The sequence below is a fragment of the Leiobunum rupestre genome, chromosome 10, assembly GCF_980474605.1.
Source record: "Leiobunum rupestre chromosome 10, qqLeiRupe1.1.hap1, whole genome shotgun sequence".
NCBI classification, from domain to species: domain Eukaryota; kingdom Metazoa; phylum Arthropoda; class Arachnida; order Opiliones; family Sclerosomatidae; genus Leiobunum; species Leiobunum rupestre.
In genome coordinates, this window is record NC_143393.1 from 14939783 (window position 1) to 14961376 (window position 21594).

The 21594-nt window shown below is 38.0% G+C and overlaps 2 protein-coding genes and 2 long non-coding RNA genes across 6 annotated transcripts; 3 read left to right on the forward strand and 1 right to left on the reverse strand.

Annotated features, from left to right (window-relative positions):
- Window positions 1–5865: 5865 nt before the first annotated feature.
- Window positions 5866–6543, forward strand: LOC149924800 (uncharacterized). Of its 2 annotated transcripts, XR_016477073.1 has the most exons (4): window positions 5866–6005; window positions 6120–6241; window positions 6324–6386; window positions 6454–6543. It is a non-coding gene; the product is annotated as an uncharacterized LOC149924800 (long non-coding RNA). The 2 variants fall into 2 exon arrangements; XR_016477072.1 differs by having other exon boundaries at window positions 5872–6005; window positions 6324–6529.
- Window positions 6544–13485: 6942 nt separating this feature from the next.
- Window positions 13486–15369, forward strand: LOC149924801 (zinc finger BED domain-containing protein 4-like). Its single transcript, XM_090161667.1, has one exon. The coding sequence runs from the start codon at window positions 13486–13488 to the stop codon at window positions 15367–15369; it is 1884 nt and encodes a 627-aa protein (XP_090017793.1).
- A 787-nt stretch (window positions 15370–16156) lies between these two features.
- CSN8 (COP9 signalosome subunit 8) lies at window positions 16157–18666 on the forward strand. The gene is made up of 7 exons (XM_090160344.1): window positions 16157–16261; window positions 16418–16488; window positions 16554–16602; window positions 17316–17445; window positions 17528–17635; window positions 18325–18387; window positions 18465–18666. The coding sequence occupies exons 1-7, from the start codon at window positions 16166–16168 to the stop codon at window positions 18542–18544; spliced, it is 597 nt and encodes a 198-aa protein (XP_090016470.1). The 5' UTR covers window positions 16157–16165; the 3' UTR covers window positions 18545–18666.
- Window positions 18667–19380: 714 nt separating this feature from the next.
- On the reverse strand, window positions 19381–21532 carry LOC149924803 (uncharacterized). 2 transcript variants are annotated; one of them, XR_016476988.1, is made up of 3 exons: window positions 21259–21532; window positions 21073–21149; window positions 19381–20389 (listed from the first exon to the last, which is right to left on the reverse strand). It is a non-coding gene; the product is annotated as an uncharacterized LOC149924803 (long non-coding RNA). The 2 variants fall into 2 exon arrangements; XR_016476989.1 differs by having other exon boundaries at window positions 21220–21532.
- Window positions 21533–21594: the final 62 nt, after the last annotated feature.

Below are 21594 nucleotides of genomic sequence, written 5' to 3' on the forward strand. Positions count from 1 at the left end.
TTGTTAATGGTTTGGCTTATCGGGTGTTTACTTGTTTCCACGTTACGCAACCAAGTACACGCCCAACTTTGTGTTTAGAAAGTTTCAAGACGCTAGGCTATAAGTGAAAGCGTAAGTCTTAAATAATAACCTCTAAGTAAGTCTCGTTGGGAAACAATTTTCTCGAAGCTGGGACCAGCTCGTGATCCAAGCTGCCTTTGACAATACTGGATCAGTTTAAACGGAGTTTATTTACTTCTTCTTAACTTTCATTTTCAAATCGGGGCTGATAACTATAAACAGAAGTTATATACACTTGGAATGTTTACAGAGGCGTGGGGGGGGGGGCACCAAAGTATTACATGTAAAATGGATTTGTTGAAATATATATTAAACTCATTTTTCTTGAAACATGAAAAGTACGCTTTTTTAAATAAAACAAAAATAATTGGTTTTTTAGAGGCCATTTGGGTGTTTTTGGCCCAGGCGCCAAATATCCTCGCTACGCCACTGAATGTCTAAGGATACATTGACACCGTGGTCCGAAACTACATCGACTGTATGCAGGGTTGGCACAATTGTTTTCCTGTTAAAAACCGTGTGGAAAATCGTACTTTCATGGTTTTTTTTCCACCTCTAGTGGCAAAATTAAAAAAAATAATAATAATAAAAGCAGTATATTATTCTATTCTATTCACTCTTCTTCTGGCCTTTTTTCATCTCTGTTATTTGAATTGACCAAATTAGTCACTTAATAGATATAACAATGATTAATTTAGCACGAAAAGAGTTTTTTTTTCACTTTTTTCAGGTTTTTACCAGTTTTTCCCACATGTCCTGGCAAAATTTTTGCCAACCCGGACTGTATGACATTTCACATATTTTCTAAATCATTGGCTGGCAGCCGTGGCATGCGAAAACGCCAGTTTCTACGAAAGTAATCAAGATTATGGGGCGCCAAACCGGAAAAAAACTAAACAAGATAGTTCTAGATATATTTCAGTTTTCTAGGAATATTTCAAGCGTTCTAGGAATATTTCAAGCGTTCTAGGAATATTTCAAGCGTTCTAGACCCATTTCAGTTATCTAGACCCATTTCAGTTATCTAGACCCATTTCAGTTATCTAGACCCATTTCAGTTATCTAGACCCATTTCAGTTATCTAGACCCATTTCAGTTATCTAGACCCATTTCAGTTATCTAGACCCATTTCAGTTATCTAGACCCATTTCAGTTATCTAGACCCATTTCAGTTATCTAGACCCATTTCAGTTATCTAGACCCATTTCAGTTATCTAGACCCATTTCAGTTTTCTGGACCCATTTCAGTTTTCTGGACCCATTTCAGTTTTCTAGACCCATTTCAGTTTTCTAGACCCATTTCAGTTTTCTAGACCCATTTCAGTTTTCTAGACCCATTTCAGTTTTCTGGACCCATTTCAGTTTTCTAGACCCATTTCAGTTTTCTAGACCCATTTCAGTTTTCGCCTTCGCCAGTGAGAGAGAGGGAAAACTACATTCAATGGTTTCAACCGCGTAGTCAACTGAACGATCGCGCTTACTCAAAGAACGCGCCGTCGCAGGGACTGATAAATTCATCTCAGATAAAGACTATAGATGGCAGACACGGGCTTACATTTTGGAGGATCGAAACTCAATGTAATTATTTGTAATATAGCAACTGCTTTAAAATAAACCTCGGTTCGAAACTTCGAAAGCTCGCCATTTTAAAATGTAATTTTAACATTTTAATTCTATTAATTAAATTTTATTCATTAAGTATATTGTCTCCATTATTTTACATTTTTAAATTTTAACTTTTAAGTTATATCAAGAATGTATTTAATTATACTAAGGGAGAATGAATATGTCGAAACTATCGACGGACACGTTGAGGTCCTAACGCCGTCACGCTAAGGGGGGGGGGGGAAGGAGGCGGTCTTATTTTTTGCGTCCTCGCTGCAGCGTTAATCGCGTCGAAAAACGTAATTTTTAAGAACCAATGAGATTGCAGTATTATTTGATTTTATTAAAGCGGAGGAGCATACCGGGGGCCCCAACGGGTGGAATTGGAGAAACGCTTAGAATAATATCGACATATTCATTCTCCCTGAGTATAAATAAATACATTATTGGTTATATATAGCCATGACTTTTATGAATTTAAAAATTAATTATGAAAACGTTACTCTAAAGGCACCATTAAAGGTTCTTAATTTCACCCTTAAAAAAGCTTTTTTTCTGGAGGGTGAATTAAATGTACCTACTCAAAGAAAGGTAACAATGGCGAATGAGTCGCCACCAGCCCACAGCTAACCCAAAATTAGGTCATTTGGGAAGGCGGCGGCCCCAAACAGGTGATAGCCCAGGTCCTCCAAAGTTAACGGTCTACCCTTGCTTATTGTAGTAAATATTATACGGTAATTATTAAATAAGCTATTCGCCATTTTGATTGAGATTAGACCAAGAAAATAGCTAATTTTAAGTTTAAACAACACTAATAACCAACATTCTTTATTCGATATTAAAGTACCCTTAATCAAGCCGCGGGTTGCTTCAAAGATTTCAGCTAATTCGCAGACTTATCTATGACTTTATGGATTACGTCACACCTATTAAAGGTTAAAGACTTCAGATAATAAATACCACCGCAACGGTACAAGTACCATTTGATCCTCCAAACTGTAAGCCCGTGTCTGCCACATAGAAATGACATAGTTTGCATCCCTACGTCATCAATGACGCAGTTCCAAGTATAGATATAATAACCAAGAATAAATATTTAATTTGAGCAAGAATGAACGGTTCTTTGCCGCCATTTTTCGGGTGTAGATTTCTTAGTAAAACGGGAGGGTTAACAGTTTCAATCGTCTGTTTGCGGATTTTAATTATTTTCAAATGATTAAGAAATTATTTTCACGTTAAAAATGGTTATCTGCCTGGTTAAAAATTGTTCGAGTAGTTCAATTACCAAGGAAGAGCGAAAATTGTTTATTTTATTCGATAGCGAAGGTAATTGTAAAAAGGATGACCGCAAGCTTTGTTAACTTCTTTTCGTAGATATTTCTGTCGTAATTTGAATATTTAAATAACCCGGCCTTAGAATCTTATCTGGCTTTGTTTAGGGCCCATTTAAAATTTTAAAGCATAAATCTAATACGTTTTGTAGCTTTGACGAGATTACCAACAAAATGGCTACCTATTTAGTAGCTACGCGCGAAATGGTTTGAATTTTTGATTGCCCTCCCAGTTTCCTTGGAGACCATAGGCCCCTCCCTTCGGTGCAAACTATGTATAGGGTAGAATGCTGCCGCGTAACTGGAAAATAGCCAAACAGCCGTGGCAGACGATCACCGAATACCGACAAATCAGAACTCAAAGAGTGACTACGGCCGGTAACGTACAACATCTAGTTTGTGTAGTCAACAATAAGAAATTACTATATACATTACGTCACTATAGTACCAGCAATTGATTGGCCGATGCCTTTTTAATTTTTTATTTTAAAATCAAATTTTTAAATATGGCGGGTGATCGCGGATAATATTTTCTAAAATATAGTATTTGTATATTCATGTACTCCTAGAAATGTTTTTATTATAATTATTATAACAAAAAAGTATTTATCAAAATGGCATCGCGGTGTTTAATACCGTCATGTAAAAAAATATTCGGCGGCCGCGAATGTCTCCTTGTACAGGTAAGCCTCGGGTTAGAAACGGCGGGCGATTTGAAATGTTTCTTTATAACTTTTTTTCGGGTTATCAAAGCAGCGAACTAATGGAGCTATTTAAACCGAGTATGACGCAGAACAATTAAAAAAAAATTATTTACAAAATATATGGCCGATGCGGGTATTGATGAAAGGGAAATTAACCTTTTAATTGTTGCTTTAAAGAGAAGACTCAGTAAACCCAACTGGAATGAATTCTATAACTGTCTTGGGAATATGATTGTAAAGAAATTTATGGCGGTTTCTCTGTCAAGCAGATGGTAATTGTTACACCATAAATACATTATTATAACCTTCCAACAATATATAAAACATAGTGTGGTTATAATTGGCAACGCAGCCACAAATTGTCTCAAACAGGACTGTAGCGCCGATTATAATGAAGATTGTGTTTGTGGCATAAGAAATTTGTGGTTAGATACAACTGTAAATTGACTTTCATTCTATTTATTATTTTGGAACTTTAAATTCATTTGTGGAAAATTTGGATTTGATATTAAGAAAAAAATAATAAAAATTAAGCAACTGTTAAAAACAATATTATTTCTTACCTGTTTTATTGTGATGTTGTGTTGTATTCTACTAAATATAACTGCATATTCGATTGAAATCGCTGCTTGCAACACGTTCTTGTAAATCACTCCGATGGGCCAAAATTCTCAAAGAATTTTCAAATCGTTAAAGTTACATTCTTTAATTATAATAGGTATTACTTTTCCTTTTTTTCGGACTTTTCTACTTTCTTAATTCATTTTTTCTCAACTTGTTTGGTTTAATAGTTGGAGAAATTGTACTTAATATAAATTATTAAAAGCAAAATTATTACAAACCATTTTATTGTAATGTTGTTTTCAACTAATTATAAATGTATATACCATCTGTAGGCCTACACATTGATTCTAAAATCCAAAATTTCATCAGAGCATGGTTACTTAATGTTTTAATGAAAGTTAGTGTACTGTTTATAATTTCCCAGAGTATCAGGGGAAAAGGTTCATAGAATGAATGAGACCAAGGCAACATAAAAAAAAGTAGTTGTAAACCCAGGATTGAAGAAATGTTTACCACAAATTTGATACGCACCAATAATTCACTTACAGGGCTTCCATCAAAATCTTACAAATAAAGAGGGTAAAATAATGACAGTCATTCCAACCATGGACTAATTAGTCCATGTTCCAACAGAGAACCAATAAAAGGTTCTAAAATAACAACTACAGCGATATATTCAAAGTGATTTGACTATTATAAAAGATGAATTATTGTTTTTGGACAAGTTATAGGCCTAGCCACAAGCCTAAGAATTTATACAGTGCATTTAAAAATTAATGCTTTCTTCTACCGAATCACTTACTAGATAAGATTTAACAAATAATAAATTAAACATTTCTTACCTTTATAAATAAGTAAATACATATATATAAAAAAAACCCAGAGCCCTAAATAATAACCCAGCGTAATCACACACAATACTAGCAAGGATTGATACGCAGTTGCTTTACGTCGTTCAAGTTTTGGCAAAACCTTATTTACAATTATGAACGCGTTAAACGCGGTGCTTCCAAGCAGATTGACCTAGGCTTAATGTTTTCAAAGCGCAACAACGAAAGAAATGGAGCTAACTACTTCCAAATCGCTCAAAATATTCCATATTCATAAATATTAAATGAAAATATTAAAAACTTGATATATTTACCGTCATATTTACATTATTTTTGTAAAGCAATTAAGAACTCAAAAGCGAAATAATCGAAGAAAAACCCATGATAATCCTATGCGAATTTCCCGAGCTTAGCTGTCGAAGGCATCGTCTGCAGCTTTCAAATTTATTCCACCATTCCACGATAGATTACGCATGGAGGAAGGATAAGGAGAGACGACTCAGCCGTTTATATGTAAAGTGCCTGGTTGCCTGCTGACTGTAGCGCCTCTGGCTGTCATACGTTACTAAAATAAATATCGTGGCGCGCGGGCCCGGCTACATTTCTCGTAATGGCCGATAATAGTCAAAAATCAAATCGCCGTTATTCCGGTGGTTCAAGTGGTTGCTTTTTAAATTGTCCTAATTCTCAGAGAACAATCGCGAAAGGTATATATTTTTTTCAACTTCCCGAAAGATGAAAAAAGGTGAGTAAAAATATGTTAGAACCATATTTATTTTCATTTCTTAACTTAAGCCTTGGTTGTAGATGTAAAGATTGGTTGGAAAATCTGGAATAAATATGTTTAAGAAAAAATTCTAAGTTTGTAGCGCCCATTTCCAGAAGAACCAGTACCTCACATTAACGCCTAGGTAATAAAATTATTTGATTAATGCTATGTACCCGAAATAAATTTCTTTAGGTAGTTAAGTACAGTCAACAACTTATCCGAAGAATATCCTACAGCATATATATTATTCTTCCAGACCTAGATTATTGTGGAATGTCATTCCCAAAAGATTTGATGTAAATGAAGAAGCGGAGGCTAATTTAATTTCACTGGCCAAAAATCATACCTCTACAAGCCCACCCATCAAACTGGCAGGTGGTATGTGCTATAATGCTTAATTAGAAATACATTATAGACTAACATATAGGCCTAGTTGGTGTTCTTAATTTCTTTTGCACAGATTCCACAAATAGTCCACAAGATAAGGCTTATGAAAATAAAACTATAGAAATGCGATCTAGTGGTAACAAAATATTAAATTCTTTAAATATTATCACATAATAATCATTAATGAAAAACACATTCAACAGATAATACAGTATACCTAACCCCAGTGAAATCTAGAAAACCTAAAATTAGCGAAAGACGACGACTTTCTTTAGATAGTGGAAAAATATTATACAGGATATTTGAAAAGTATTTAATATTAGTTTTAGTCAATAATGTAATTAATTATACCAGGTTCAGTCATTAATTTAACGCCAGTGGCCAGACCTAGATTTAATCCAAGAAATTTATTCAAAATAACCCCTATCAATACTAAATTAATTCAAGATAAAAAAAACTGAAAGCTAAACAAAATTGCTCTCCAAAAACCAAAAAAGACTCCGGAGCCAAAAAAATTATGAAACTTAAGCATGTATAAATCATTTTCATATATATTCAATAAAATTAACTAATTTTTAAAACCATCTCTGCATTCTTATATTAAATAAGTTTAAATTTCCCGCGCTTTGCTATGTGATAAATCACTTTTGTAACGTATGACGGCCAGGTGGCGTTAGCATCTTCTTTACATAGCTCAAAGGCAGAGTCGTCTCTCCTTATCCTTCCTCCATGGATTACGCGTCGGGCGTAGCGTAGTCACAATATTGCCTCTCATTGGCTGAAAGGTACCATGTGATTAAATATGACCTGGCGACAGGCCCGGCCGTAGGCGGCAGCATTCTAGTTATCTATGAGATTTCTATGGTCTGCCATCTATGGTCTTTATCTGAGATGAATTTATCAGTCCCGCGATGACGCGTTCTTTTGGTAAGCGCGATCGTTTAGTTGAATACGCGGTTGAAACCGTTGAATGCAGTTTTCCCTCTCTCTCACTGGCGAAGGCAAAAATTTTGGAAGTCCCTAACTCTAAAATACATAGAAAAAGTCGCGTAAAATACCTAGAGAGATTCGTAAAATATCCAGAGAGAACGTCGCGTAAAATACCTGGAGAGAGCTTCGTAAAATGTGTCTAGAAAACTTAAATGTGTCTAGAAAACTTAAATGTGTCTAGAAAACTTAAATGTGTCTAGAAAACTGAAATGAGTCTAGAAAACTGAAATGGGTCTAGAAAACTGAAATGGGTCTAGAAAACTGAAATGGGCGGGCCCTCCGCTAGTTGTGTGTTTCGAGGCACTCCACAGTACGCCCCCCAACCCCTTTTTCCCTTGGGATAATTTCCGTGACACCCTTTTCCCCATAGTCGAACCACCGCAGTAAGGCACCCTCCCCCTTTTACCCGTGCGAGAATTTCCGGGGTACCCCCAGTAAGGCCCTTCCTCCCCCTTTTCCCCAGGTGATAATTACCATTCCTCGCCTTTTTCCCCATGTTTTAATTACCGTGGTACCCTTTTCCCCATAGTAGAACCACCCCAGTAAGGCCCTTCCCCCCTTTTCCCCATGCGATAATTACCGGGGTACCCCATCCCCATTTTTCCCATGTGATAATTACCGTTCCTCGCCTTTTTTTTCATGTTATAATTACCGTGGTACCCACCTCCCCCTTTTTCCCGTGTGATAATTACCGTGGTACCCACCTCCCCCTTTCTCCCATGTGATAATTACCGTTCCTACCCTTTTTCCTCGTGTTATAATTACCGTAGTACCCACCTCCCCCTTTTCCCCATGTGATAATTACCGTGGTACCCACCGCCCTCTTTTTCCCATGTGATAATTACAGTTCCTCTCCGCTTTTCCCAGGTGATAATTACCGTGGTGCCCTCTCCCCCTTTTCTCCATGCAAGAATTTCCGTAGTAATCCCCTCCCCATTTCCAATGCGAGAATTTCCGTGGTACCCTTTTCCCAGCTAAAATAACTCAAACTCGCAGTCGTTCCAAACCCCCCTGTACCCCATTAAACCCCCTGTATCCAATGGCTGATGCATAAAGGCCACGGGACTAACGTACGCCGAGAGCAAAGACTATATATACGCTTCGCTAAATAGACTGGCGTTGTCAAAGGCTCAACTTGCATACGATAGCAGACGCTGGTCAAAATTTTCCCCGCGCTTCAGCAGTGCTGAAGTGTCGCCTCTAACGGCTGGTCAGAGGCTTCTCTTGTGTTTCAAAAGTGTTAACAGGTATTTTGTATGGGGACGCCTGTCTAGTAAGCGCAGCGTATATATAGTCTTAGGCCGAGAGAGCCATGGGACTTTCAAATCGGACGACTCCGAAACCTATGGCTCGCCAAACCGGACAAAACTCGAGTTCGGTCTCTCTCTCTCTCTCTCTCTCTCAGATTGCATTTGCGACGTAAATTTCCTCTCTCGTCGTCTCACATTACATTTGCTACGTAAAATTCCCTCTCTCGTCGTCTCAGACTACATTTGCTACGTAAAATTTGTGCAACGTAGAATTTCCTCTGTCGTCGTCTCAGACTACATTTGCTACGTAAAATTTGTGCAACGTAGAATTTCCTCTGTCGTCGTCTCACATAACATTTGCTACGTAAAAACTCGCGCTAGTGGACGTCGTAAAATCGCGCGCTAGTTGACGTCGTAAAATCGCGCGCTAGTTGACGTCGTAAAATCGCGCGCTAGTTGACGTCGTAAAATCGCGCGCTAGTTGACGTCGTAAAATCGCGCTCTAGTTGACGTCGTAAAATCGCGCACTAGTTGACGTCGTAAAATCGAATACATTTTTTTAAACTCTTTCAAGCACTTGTCTTTTGAATATGTCTTCCGAAATTTTAAATATTATATCCAGAATAAAAAGGTCTGGTGTATTATTTAAATATATTTTTCTTTAATTGGATATCTTTAAATATAATGTCTTATTTATAGGTTACGAAAGAAAATATTTCAAATTATAGTTATTTATTTTCATTTTTCATAACGACTGCGTTAATTTAGAATGAGTCACGTGGTTGGGGAGAGAGAGTAAGTGAACTTTGACCAAGATTATTTAGTTTTGGTCAAAGAAATGATTGTCCCGCCATCAATGTTATTAAAAATATTCCATTGAAGAAATGAAAAGATTTTTGTTGTTGTGGGGGAAAAATTACGATGTCAATTAGTGCGCGATTTTACAACATCAACTAGCGCGCGATTTTACGACGTCAACTAGCGCGCGTTTTTACGTAGCAAATGTAATGTTAGACGACGAGAGAGGAAATTTTACGTTGCACAAATTTTACGTAGCAAATGTAGTCTGAGACGACGAGAGAGGGAATTTTACGTAGCAAATGTAATGTGAGACGACGAGAGTGGAAATTTACGTAGGAAATGCAATCTGAGAGAGAGAGAGACCGAACTCGAATTTTGTCCGGTTTGGCGTGCCATAGTAACCCCCCGCCCCTTCCTGTTTCCGAAACTCACAGGCCCTCTGAAACTACCTCATACGATTCCCCCCGCCACTCCCTGTTTCCGAAACTCACAGGCCTTCTGAAACTACCTCATACGATTCCCCCCGCCCTTCCCTGTTTCCGAAACTCACAGGCCTTCTGAAACTACCTCGTACGATTCCCCCCCCCCTCCGAAATTCGCGGCGGAAAGAGATAAATTACGGGGGTATTGCGTGTTGGGACAAACACGGCCCAACTCCCAGGGGCGACAGATTTTGAGAAAATAGATAGTCGAACCACCTCAGTAACGAAGCGAAAGGCAGTCTCAGTTTCTCTCTGTTCCGCGGGTCGCTTTTCCTCGCCACCCCGCCTTTGGCTTCATGACAGACTAAGCAAACATTCCTGAAAGCTCGGACGTACGACCGACGACGACGACCAACGTACCAAGCGCTCCTTAAAATATAGACTAGCCGAGAAGCCCGCCTGTAAGGCGGGCCCTCAGCTAGTTGTGTGTTTCGAGACACTCCACCCCAGTACGCCCCCCCAACCCCTTTTTCCCATGGGATAATTTCCGTGCCACCCTTTTTCTCATAGTCGAATCACCGCAGTAAGGCCCCCTCCCTTTTTTCCATGTGATAATTACCGGAGTACCCCCAGTAAGGCCCTTCCTCCCCCTTTTCCCCATGTGATAATTACCGGGGTACCCCCTCCCCATTTTCCCCATGTGATAATTACCGTGGTACCCACCTACCCCTTTTTCCCATGTGATAATTACCGGGTACCCCTCCCCCTTTTGCCCATGTGATAATTACCGTGGTACCCCCTCTCAGCTTTTCCCATGTGATAATTACCGTGGTACCCTCTCCCCCTTTTCTCCATGCGAGAATTTCCGTAGTACTTCCCTTCCTTTCCAATGCGAGAATTTCCGTGGTACCCTTTTCCCAGCAAAAATAACTCAACCCTGTACCCCTTTAAACCCCCTGTATCCAATGGCTGATGCATAAAGGCCACTGGACTAACGTACGCCGAGAGCGCCACGGGACTTTCAAATCGGAACGACCCCGAAACCCCCCAGTGAGTAAACGCTATTGACTACGTACCAGGCAGTGATTTCAAATCTAGGGTACGAGCCTGGTCTATATTATCCGAGATAAATTCCATCCATTAATCTTACACCATTTTCGTAAACAATGGATTTCAAATTTGTAAAATTGTACAATCTTGAGTTGGTTCGTCAAGTACTATATATTTTTTAAATAACTAAACGGTTAATCAAATAATTTGATAAAAGAAGAAGACGATATTTTAACAGGGTTTCCATCTTACATCGAAAAATCTTGACAAAACCAAAGATAATATTGGCGACCGAAAGCTATCGCTACGCCCCCTTTGGTTCGCCATTGAAAACCATAGCTGCACACCAAGACTTGGTCTCGGTCTCATAATTATTTCCCTAAAAACACGAGAGCTCGTCTCAGTCTCATAATTGTTTTTTACTAAATACGAGAGCTCGTCTCGGGCTCATAGATTTTTCCTAACTACGAGAGCTCGTCTCGGGCTCATAGATTTTTCCTAACTAGGAGAGATCGTCTCGGTCTCATAGATTTTTCCTAACTACGAGAGCTCGTTTCGGGCTCATATTTTAGTATATATATTGAGTGGAACTGTTGTTTTCGATGGAAAGTTGTGTGATGTTGTTGTTGTTGTTGGCGTCCACATTTGCAACACCTTCCATGGAGTGATGTAACAACGACGTTTTAATAATAATAATAATAATAATAATAATAATAATAATAATAATAATAATAATAATAATAATAATAATAATAATAATAATAATAATAATAATAACAATAATAATAATATTAATAATAATAATAATAATAATAATAATCAGCTAAGGCCTAAGTCATCAAGCGACTGTTGAAGCCTTTAATTCAGGTGACCGGGTTACAATGCGTGGGAGGGTGGTTTTCTCCAGGCATAATGAATAGGTTTTTCTCTATCTGCACAACCAAGTTCCGCAGGTAATCACCCTAGTAGCACAGACCTGCCGATTTGCTGTCGGGAAAAAAGCTGGGGGTGTTGGGAAACTGATGGTGCTGGTTTGACGAAGGCAACCTTCTGTATCCCATCACTTAAGGAATTTAGCCAGTAGCTAACCACCAGATTCCCGACAGCAATTTTTTCAATGCTTTTTTTTACCATTTAAAGACTTTAAGGTATATAATCTTTAATAATAATGCTACTTTAAATTTCAGTTTTACTTTGAATTTACTTTAGATACGAAATTTTGAATACTGAAGTTTGATTGGCCTTTGCTGGAATAGTGTTGGCCAGTGGCGGACTGGGTCTAATATTTTGGGCTGCCATAAGACAAAGGGCCCCAGCTTTAACAACTATAAGGCTATCATGTTTGAGGGGCCCACTTCATGAACGGTCCGTGGGGCCCACCTGCCATCAGGCAGGTTCACTCTATGGCCAGTCCGCCACTGGTGTTGGCAGCGCCGACACATTCTCAGTGAAAAACTAAATTAAATTAAATCTCGAAGATCTATTTGGTCAGAGTTTCGCGTCTTTTTGTTTGCTGGAAGACCTATCGGTACGAGCAGGAATCCATAACGCTACTTGGAATGAATATCTCCCCATATCCCCTATGGTATTTTGTGGCGGAACATTCTGGGTGGGGCCAAAAACGCTTATACCGCCTTAAACGACGTAAAATTCGGTGACGTGAAATGCCTTGCGGCATATAAACTCCGCCTGTTATGTTCCGTCACAACGGCGGGGAATCAAATCCGTTATTCATTCCAAGTAGCGTTATGGATTCCTGGTACGAGCTATTAGTAAGTTTTTAAATTTCTTCAAATTGGTTTAGGGTTTAGCTTTATTATCCCTTTTCATATGGACTAATCTACTTATTCGCTAATTTTATCATCCTTTACAATGCAGCAGTCCATAGGTGGTTCCTTTTAACTTAACATTGTTATATAAGCCTTTTTTGCGCCTATTTGTTACCATGACGACGCATTCTTTTCGCGTCAAACGGTTCAAACCTCGAGCCAATGAATTAGAAATGTCGTGTTACGTCTTACACTTGACGTAGTTAAGCCCCGCCTTTTTCTCGACGCGCTTTCGTATCACCGTCCCAATGGAACCTTAGACATTCCAAGTGTATGACTCTATAGTTTCCTGATATTACATATTGTTATTTATTTTTGGTTTTATCTAAAAAATAAGAACACATTCACAGGGCTCCCTCTTAAAATAAATCGAAATTGGAATATTTTATGATTTTCTGAAGTAGGGCCCTGTGAATCGGTCCTATTCGAAAATTACGAATATCGAATCGAATATTGAATCGAATGTAAAAAGTACCCGAATCGAATATTTATGAATTCGGAATAATCGAATACGAATCGAATCCTCGAGCTACGAAATGTTTTCTTCGAATTGAATTTCGAACCGGCAGTGAATTTCGAAGCGCGAATCGAATCATCCAATAATTCGGTAACGAATCGAATCGAATCTTATCAAACGTGCTTACGTCATTTATTGATTTAAAAAAAATATACTAGAGTAATGTTTACTGTTTCAGAGTCTTCTTTTTAACTGCCAAGTTTATCATTTGAGTCTTTACAACCCCCACAAAATACAAATTTATTTTGTAGGTCGCAACCTACCGGTTTATGAAAAAACCTCAATTAAAAATGATTTTTTTAATGCTGGCAAGTCGCCATTGAAATTGTGAATCGCGTAACACAATTGTAAGGCTATAGCTATATCACTCGTAATTATGTCGACAGTGAAGATATATTTTATTCAAAGTGGTAATGAGCATCGTTGTAAGTCTTGTCAACAGACGTTATCGTCCCAATCTAGTGGGACAACATCTCATTTATGGAGCCATTTGTTAAGAAAACACCCAGAGCAATACAAGGAAGCGAAAAAAGAATCGGCTAAAAAAGACGTTTCGCCATTGGCAAAATATCCAGAAAAACGTCCACTGTGTCTACCTTCAACTTCAAGTGAAATGCAGAGAAAGAAAACCAAGACATTGCCACTTGAACACAAAGAAAAATATGATAAAGCCGTTCTGAACTACGTCGTCGCTGACGGTAGACCTTTTGAAGCTGTCGCTGGTTCCGGTTTTAAACAATTGTGTGCCGAACTAACTAACAACCATTACAGTCCCCCACATCCTACAACCCTGTCTCGAAGACTAGAGGACATGAGAATGGACCTGGAAAAGAAACTGCAGTTAACGCTGAAAAGTCATGTTGATATTTCACGCATATCTATAACTTTCGATCACTGGAAAAGCAAAAACGGCAGTAACTATTTGGTAATTACTGGTCATTACATATGCGAGCAGGATTGGTCATTGTACTCCAAATGCCTATCAGTGTCAAACTTAGAAATTCGCGACGCAGACCATACTTCGGCGGCTACGGAAAATATTATAAGGAAACAACTTGACCTCTACAATATACCCTTGTCTCAAGTTTTTTACGCTACAACAGACACGACTAACTCCATGCCTTGTACTGCTAGACTTTTGGGAGTAAAATGGCTAGGTTGTGTCGCTCACAAACTACAACTTTCGATTAACGGGGCGTTGGCTGTTCAAATAATGATAAAACATTTGATTAAGCATGCTCATCGAATTGGTGCTTTCTTTCACTCATCTACAGTAGGCGCAAGATCACTAATCAAGCATCAAGTTGACATCGAATTGGCGGAATCTTCGCCCCCACTAGACGTGGTAACTAGATTCAATAGTACGTACAATCTACTACTTTGGTTGAAGGAAAATGAAGTTGCTGTATCTCTAGCGCTTGTGGAATGTACGGAAAAGAAAAACTGCGCAAAGAGTCCACCATCGGCTTTAACTCAACAATTGAAAGACACTTTGGAATCGTCTTTGCCAATTCTAAAGATAATGGCGGAAGCGACGACAATTTTCAGCGCCGACACATCGGTCACGGTCAGTTTAATTATTCCGCTAATAACCACTCTGAAAGATGAAGTAAAAAAAGCATCGGCCAAAGGAGTTAAAACCTTCAGGGACGAAATGTTGAAGCAGTTAAACGACCGTTTCGATCTAACTAACGAGCACTTGCTTGCCGCGACATTTGTAGACCCACGATTTAAAAACTCTTTATTTTCCGACCTGCAAACTGTGGATGTAAAACGTCACTTGAACGACCTTGTTGGGAACAACGAAGACAATGGTAATATATTACAATCACCTGAAATTTCAGGTCAAGATATCGAGTTGCCGAACAGCGACACTGGTGAAAATATCACTGCGGATCGATCATTACTAGACGCCTTATTCCATAAAGTTCATGGAAGTCAACAAAACATATCGACGAAGCAAAATGATTCTTCAAAACAATTACATAATGAGATTGAAGACTACGTCAAGGAACCTGTGTTTGATCGCGGTGGCGACCCACTTTACTACTGGAAACACAAATGTCACATTTATCCTCTACTATCCAAAGCCGCTCGCCAATTATTGGCTATTCAAGCTACCAATTGTGCAGCAGAAAGGGTAAACTCTGTGGGCTCTCAAGTAATCACCGATCTTCGATATTCTCTTTCCAACTACAATGCTGAAACACTCATTTGGGCGCGAAAAAATCAAGAGTTGTTGTTACATAACAAAATTTAACTTTATATTACAAATACTTTCAATTTTTTCTATTGTAATGAGATATTAACAATAAATAAAACAATTTGATTCGATTACTTAAAATTATTAAAACCGATTATTTCTTTATGAGAGGGAATATTACCTCCAAAGCAACCTTAAACGATGACCCCTACAATTCTTGACAAAAACCACTAAACACGCGCGCTCGTAGCGCCGTGTATATCTAAAATCAAAAGTCGCCAACGGCAAAAAATGGAAAACCTTAGGAGACGACAAAAAACCAACGAGTAATATTTACTTTAACCCGGAAAAAAGCCGCCATTTGCTTTAAAAAAACACACCTCTCGTTTGAAGTCGTAATAGCTGCGTAGTAAAATCAAATATTTAATCGGGTTCGATTCGATTCGACTCTTAATTATTCGGGTTTTCGAAGCGAATATTCGCTTCGTACTAAATTCCCGAATCGAACTAGATTCGCTATTCAATTCGACTACTCCGAATCAAATTGATTCGATTCTATATTCGGAAATGATAAAACAAATGTCGAATCTTCGTAATAGCTTTAATCTTCGAATCGAATCGAATTATTCGCGAAAATATTCGAAGTGGAATAGTAAATCGAAGTTTCGCGGGGCCCTATTCTGAAGAGGATAGCGGGTTAAAAATTGTTTCGAATTTTGCGCCATTATCACATCCTTTAGTTCAATGAATTTTCTAGAGATGGCAATAGCAGTTTATCTTCTTAACTTCTTTACGTTACAATCAAGGTCCGTAGAAAATTTTTAGACTATAATATTACAGTGATTTAGGCACAATGGTTGTTCCCTCTACGCCGGCAATGAATACTAGCGAAGATATTTTCACTGTTTACAATGAACAGTTGGAAAGTTTGGAAAGGCAGGAATTAGAGGTAATTGTTTCAATATTAATCTTGTATTATGTTTCTTTTTTGACTTCCGTTAAGCAATTGTATGGTTTTTTAAATTATTCCAAGCCTTGGCTGGTTGTCAATGAAATAATTTCATTGAAATTTTGAATGTGATTATGTGAATATTTCCCCACACAGGCTTGCGCTGGGATTTCAACACCACAGATTTATAGTGAAATGCTGGCTATTTACCTTCTACAGAATGATTTGTAAGTCTATTAATATTTGTAACTTTTTTATCTGTATTTCATATATATATTTTTTTTAAACTTAGGGCAAATGCTAAACTGCTCTGGAAAAGGATCCCTGTTGCTGTCAAACAGGTAACTCCAATATGAAAATCTTTCATTAAAAGCATGGGTTTATTTAAGCTTAAGGATATTTCTATTCGCATTACCATAATGTTTCATTTTCTAGTTCATGACACTAGTAATTAAACCCACTTTTTCATGAGACACTCAATAACAGATTTCACTTGTGTACTCAATTAATTTGGTTTGCAGCTGAATATTTTCTTTTAGGTCCGTGAAACCTAGGGGTTGATTACTGCGAAATCAGTAATAAGTACATAATCTGCTTACTGTATCCTCTCAGTTTGCAGCTCCAGAAGGGGGTGGGGTGCATTGTGCCAATATTTATCATTAGATATATTTTGTCTATTAAAGAAATAAAATAAATTAATAATATTAAGAAACCAGGATGATTTCCCCCTAAAATATTTTTTCTATAGATGCATCTGTATACTCTTCTTGTCAAGGGAGTATTTGAGATTTAATTTTGGGTGCGGTTTAAAATTTGCACAACTTTTTAGACGTAAAAGCCACTTCTCATTGAGCTTTTAAAGGAATGTTACATTTTGCACCCTTCCTTTATCCATTTTGGGGGTGGTTTGAACCCTTAAAACCTCTCCCATAAATCTTTGTGTAATCGGTATACAAGAAAACTCCAGGTTATCAACCCCTTATGTGAAAAATCCTTCATTGTTAATTGGTGCGAAGTAAAAAAGTACATAAGTTAAATTTTGGTTGTGTTTCAGGCAAATCCGGAGATAGGAAAAATCTGGGCTGTAGGCCAAAAGCTATGGAACAGAGATTTTCCTAATGTTTATGGCCTTTTAAATGATGATTGGTCGGAGCCTTTAAAACCAATTGTGGAACTAATCTCTGGTATTTTAATGTTTATTCCTTGTCTGTTTTATAATTTAATAGAGATTTGAGACTTAAATTATGCTCCGAATTAATTTAACAGAAAGGACAAAAAAAAGGGCTCAAGACCTCGTTTCGAAGGCTTATACATCAATCCACACAAATGACGTAGCAGCATTTCTTAACCAGCCTCCTGATAAAGTAGCTGAAAGTATGTATTATCTATTAGGGGTAGGCATGTTAGAGTACTAGATTGAACCGAGCAGCCTAGCACTCGGCTAGAAACTCAAACGCCTTAGTTGAAAAGCTCCAAAATGGTTTGAGCATCAAATCGAGGCCTAGGCTTAACTTTAATGAAAGTACAAGTTCTGATGAAATACAGTAGGTGGGGTGGCAGAGTGGTTAGCACTTTCGCCTCGTAGCAAGAGGAGCCGGGTTCGATCCTAGAGTGTGGCACAGGTTTAAGGGGTTTTCCCCCGAGCTCTACGGTTTCCCTTACATAAAAACTTGTTGAAGTTAATGTAATAGTTACGTGTAGGGAGCTGTTGGCCTGCAAGGCTTGAAGGGCTTGCCACCACCTTCCTACGCATTGTAACCCGGCCACCTGAATTAATGGCTTTAAAAGTCGCTTGATGACTTAGGCCTAAGGTGGTGCCTTGAGTATTAGCCTAGCTGACAAAGTTAAGCCTAATTATTAGAGTACTCGAAACCCCCTTTTAAGCTAAGCCTAAAAGCTTAAAAGCTGGAAAAAATTTTAAACCTCGGCTCGATGCTTGAAAAGTGAATTTTTTCATACTATAAGCTCGGCTCTAAATCCAAGAATCAAGGCTCGCACATGTCTAATTAGGGGCTATTAATGACAATCATTATGATAAAAATGTATGCAATTGTTAATTACAGCTGTCACAGCCATGGGTTGGAGTATGGACGTAGCCAATCAAATTGTGGGGCCTACAAAACCAAGTAAGTAATTTAGATCATTGTACAAATTTTAAGTTACTTGTATAAATAATATTCTGAAACGTTTGTGATTTATTCAGCACATACTCCCGAAGAGCTAACTCCGAGCGAAGAACAGCTTGCGAAACTAACAGATTTCATATCATTTTTAGAAACGTAAATTTATTTTCCAATTCTTCTTCTTTCAACATGCAAAATTTCACGCCAATATTAAATTATTGGACCTTTTCCATATTGTAACATAAAAAAAGTTTAATAAATTATATTTTAAATCATTAAGAACTTTTTAAAAAAGAAACATCTGAAATCTACTGGAAAAGAACACTTCTCTGGCAATAGTAGATGATACGTTGAAGCGATTTCTCGTTTTAATGCAGTGTAATGGATCGATAGCTGGGGTTGTGGTTTACTCCTATAATTGCACCTTTTTGGGAGGCAAAGAATGCGGCTTACCTGTAGTGGATGGCCACCTACATGAGCATGGTTGTCATATATCCACCTTGCCCTTTATATCCTCCCCATTGGTGTGGCCTTAAAGGGAGTATAACCGTCGCTGGGAAGGTTAAGCTTCTGTCTTTACTCACTCATGGTGGGACAGTTTTGAATGTTAACTCTTGCTGATAGTGTCCATCGCCAATGATATTGCTACACACCTTGCAGTTGGATGGAAAATTTAAATTTTCTACTACGTTCTAAGCTGTCATGTTAAGAGTGAGTAAAGATTGAAGCTTGACCTTCAATCCTAGGGTTATTTGCCATTTGAAGGGAGTATATTCTACATTCTGTTAAACCAAGGGGCAGAAATGTTAAATTAGATGATTCGCAATATATATGAAACTTAATAATCCCTTTATGGTATATCCAATAAGTCGAATCTCACTGGAATGTGATGGTAAATACGCTGAAATGTAGGATTTGTTAATAAACATAAATGATGTTGGAATAATGTTTAGTCAATTAAATAGCTACAAGTCTTACAGATCATTTTTACAGTTTAGTTTCAATAATAAAAGAGTTGGAACCAACTTTTTCCATCTATCTAATATCTGTCGTTGAAATTTTCTTCCAAGCAATTATACGTCATTTCAAATTATCACCATTGATATGACGCTCTTTTCGTTAAAGTAATATTCATCAAGTTTAATGCATAATAATTAGTGGTATTTTGTGTTGATTTAAAAAACTTAAGATTCGGAGCTTAAATATTTTAAGTCAGTCGAAGAATTTCCTGCCATTGTTCGAAGAAACAGCCGATTTAATAGGTACAATTTTCACATCAGTTTGACTAAAGCTATTTACGGTAAACTATTCGATTTTACCCGGGTTGTCGAATTATCGTTTATGGAAGGATTATCGTGGCAAGGTGAAATAGTTATGATCGGTATCTGGTACGACAATCGTGATTCGTTGTTGCTGGAACCAAATTGGTAACAATTCCGATCGGGTGAAGACGCGCCATCGTTATCGTAACGATGGATTGTTACGCTGGAGTCCAAACTACTTCGTCGAGACGATCCCGGAAGCAAACTTTGCGTCTCGCTTTCGTCTTCTGGAATGTCGACGCACATGGAACACTTTCCCGTGAGACAAGCTTCGCAGGATAACACGAAGTTGATGACGCCAATAAAGACACCCAAGGAAAGCAGCGCGGAGCTGAATGTCTTGAGGGGTACATCGAAGTCTGATCTTAATTGCCGCGCCCATATTTTTATTAGAGCTCCGAAGAGTATTAGCACGAAACTAATAATGCCGAAACAACAAAGCGGTAAACTAAAACCACCCAGCACTGTCCGACGATGCCGATGGGGTACAAATTCGCGTATACCGGGGTTCAGCGACACTTGCATCCCAACGAAATCCTCTCTTTCCATGCGCTCTGTTCTATCCCGCGTTGGTTTAGGCGAAATACACGGACATCTTATGTGGAAATAGGGACAGCTGCTACTGGGTCTTGTTAAATAGCGGAATTACGGGGTCCAAATTCCTTGTTTTCCATCCAAAAGCCCTGTGGGAAAAGATTGCAATAGGTTTTACCCAAGGCTCGTAAAAATGCTCGCCGCAGTGGGTTTTGCCCAGGGTTTGGCCATTGTAGTTTTCGGAAAGCTTAAGGTCTGGAGTATTTGTTTTGCCCCCTTATGGAGCTCGCCTTCTAACAGGTGATTCCACCAATTGCTAACAGAGTTCCAGGAAAACATACATCTAGAGCGAAACCCTTAGAGGTTCGATTTTATTGCTTTTATGTATACCAGATGGCGTCACTTTATTAATTTGCGGGAAGGAAATAAATACTTATTCATTAAAAAATACTTCAAACACTTTTAAGCGATGTTTTATGAAAAACCAAGAATGTATTTATTTATACTTAGGGAGAATGGCTATGTTGAGCGAAAATTAAGCTCCTTCCCGCTAAGAAAATCGGCCCGGTATCTCATTCGTTCGCTAGGGGGGAATTATACTTTAACTGAAAATAAATACATTTTATTTATTTATTTTACTATTGAGTAAAAATCTGTAGAAATACACAATTAAAACCTTTTTATATTATTCGCTAAATTTTAGGTAAATTAAATTTTTTTCGTTCCAAACTGTTGGCACCATCTGTTTAGATTTAGGTAATTTAAAAATCGTCCTCTATTAGGCAAATTTGTATCGGTTTAATCGAAAAAGCAAAAAGCAGTTGAAAATTACCTTTGCTAAACATTTAGAAGGGTAAAAACTCCATGATATGAGCTTCAAATTTATATCGTTGTTAATTTTCTGAAAATCTGAAATGGTTTTAATAAAAATATCCGTGAATGTCTAGAAAATTTATTAAACTTATATAAAAATATTTACACGTGAAATAATTAAAAACAGCGGGTGTTAGCGTCTTACTTGTCAAAGAGCTAGTGCCACTGCCTTCGCGTAGTTTTTCCAAAAGTTTCGATTCAGGGCATCGCCTTCCTAGAGCGAAGCTTCACTTTCTTCTGGGATTTACCAGCTTACTGCCCTATCAGATACGCTATTGCGTGGTTACTATCACCGAATTATCTGTCAAATTTCTTTAAAATCATCCGTATAACTTCCTAATTATAATAGTGTGAGAACGCACACGTAGACCGTGTTGTGACTATCGCGGTGTGTTCACTTTTCACAATGTATCGGGGAAATTCGAACTTTGGGATGAGGGAACCCAAGAAGATGTACATAGATAAAGCGAAATATCAACTA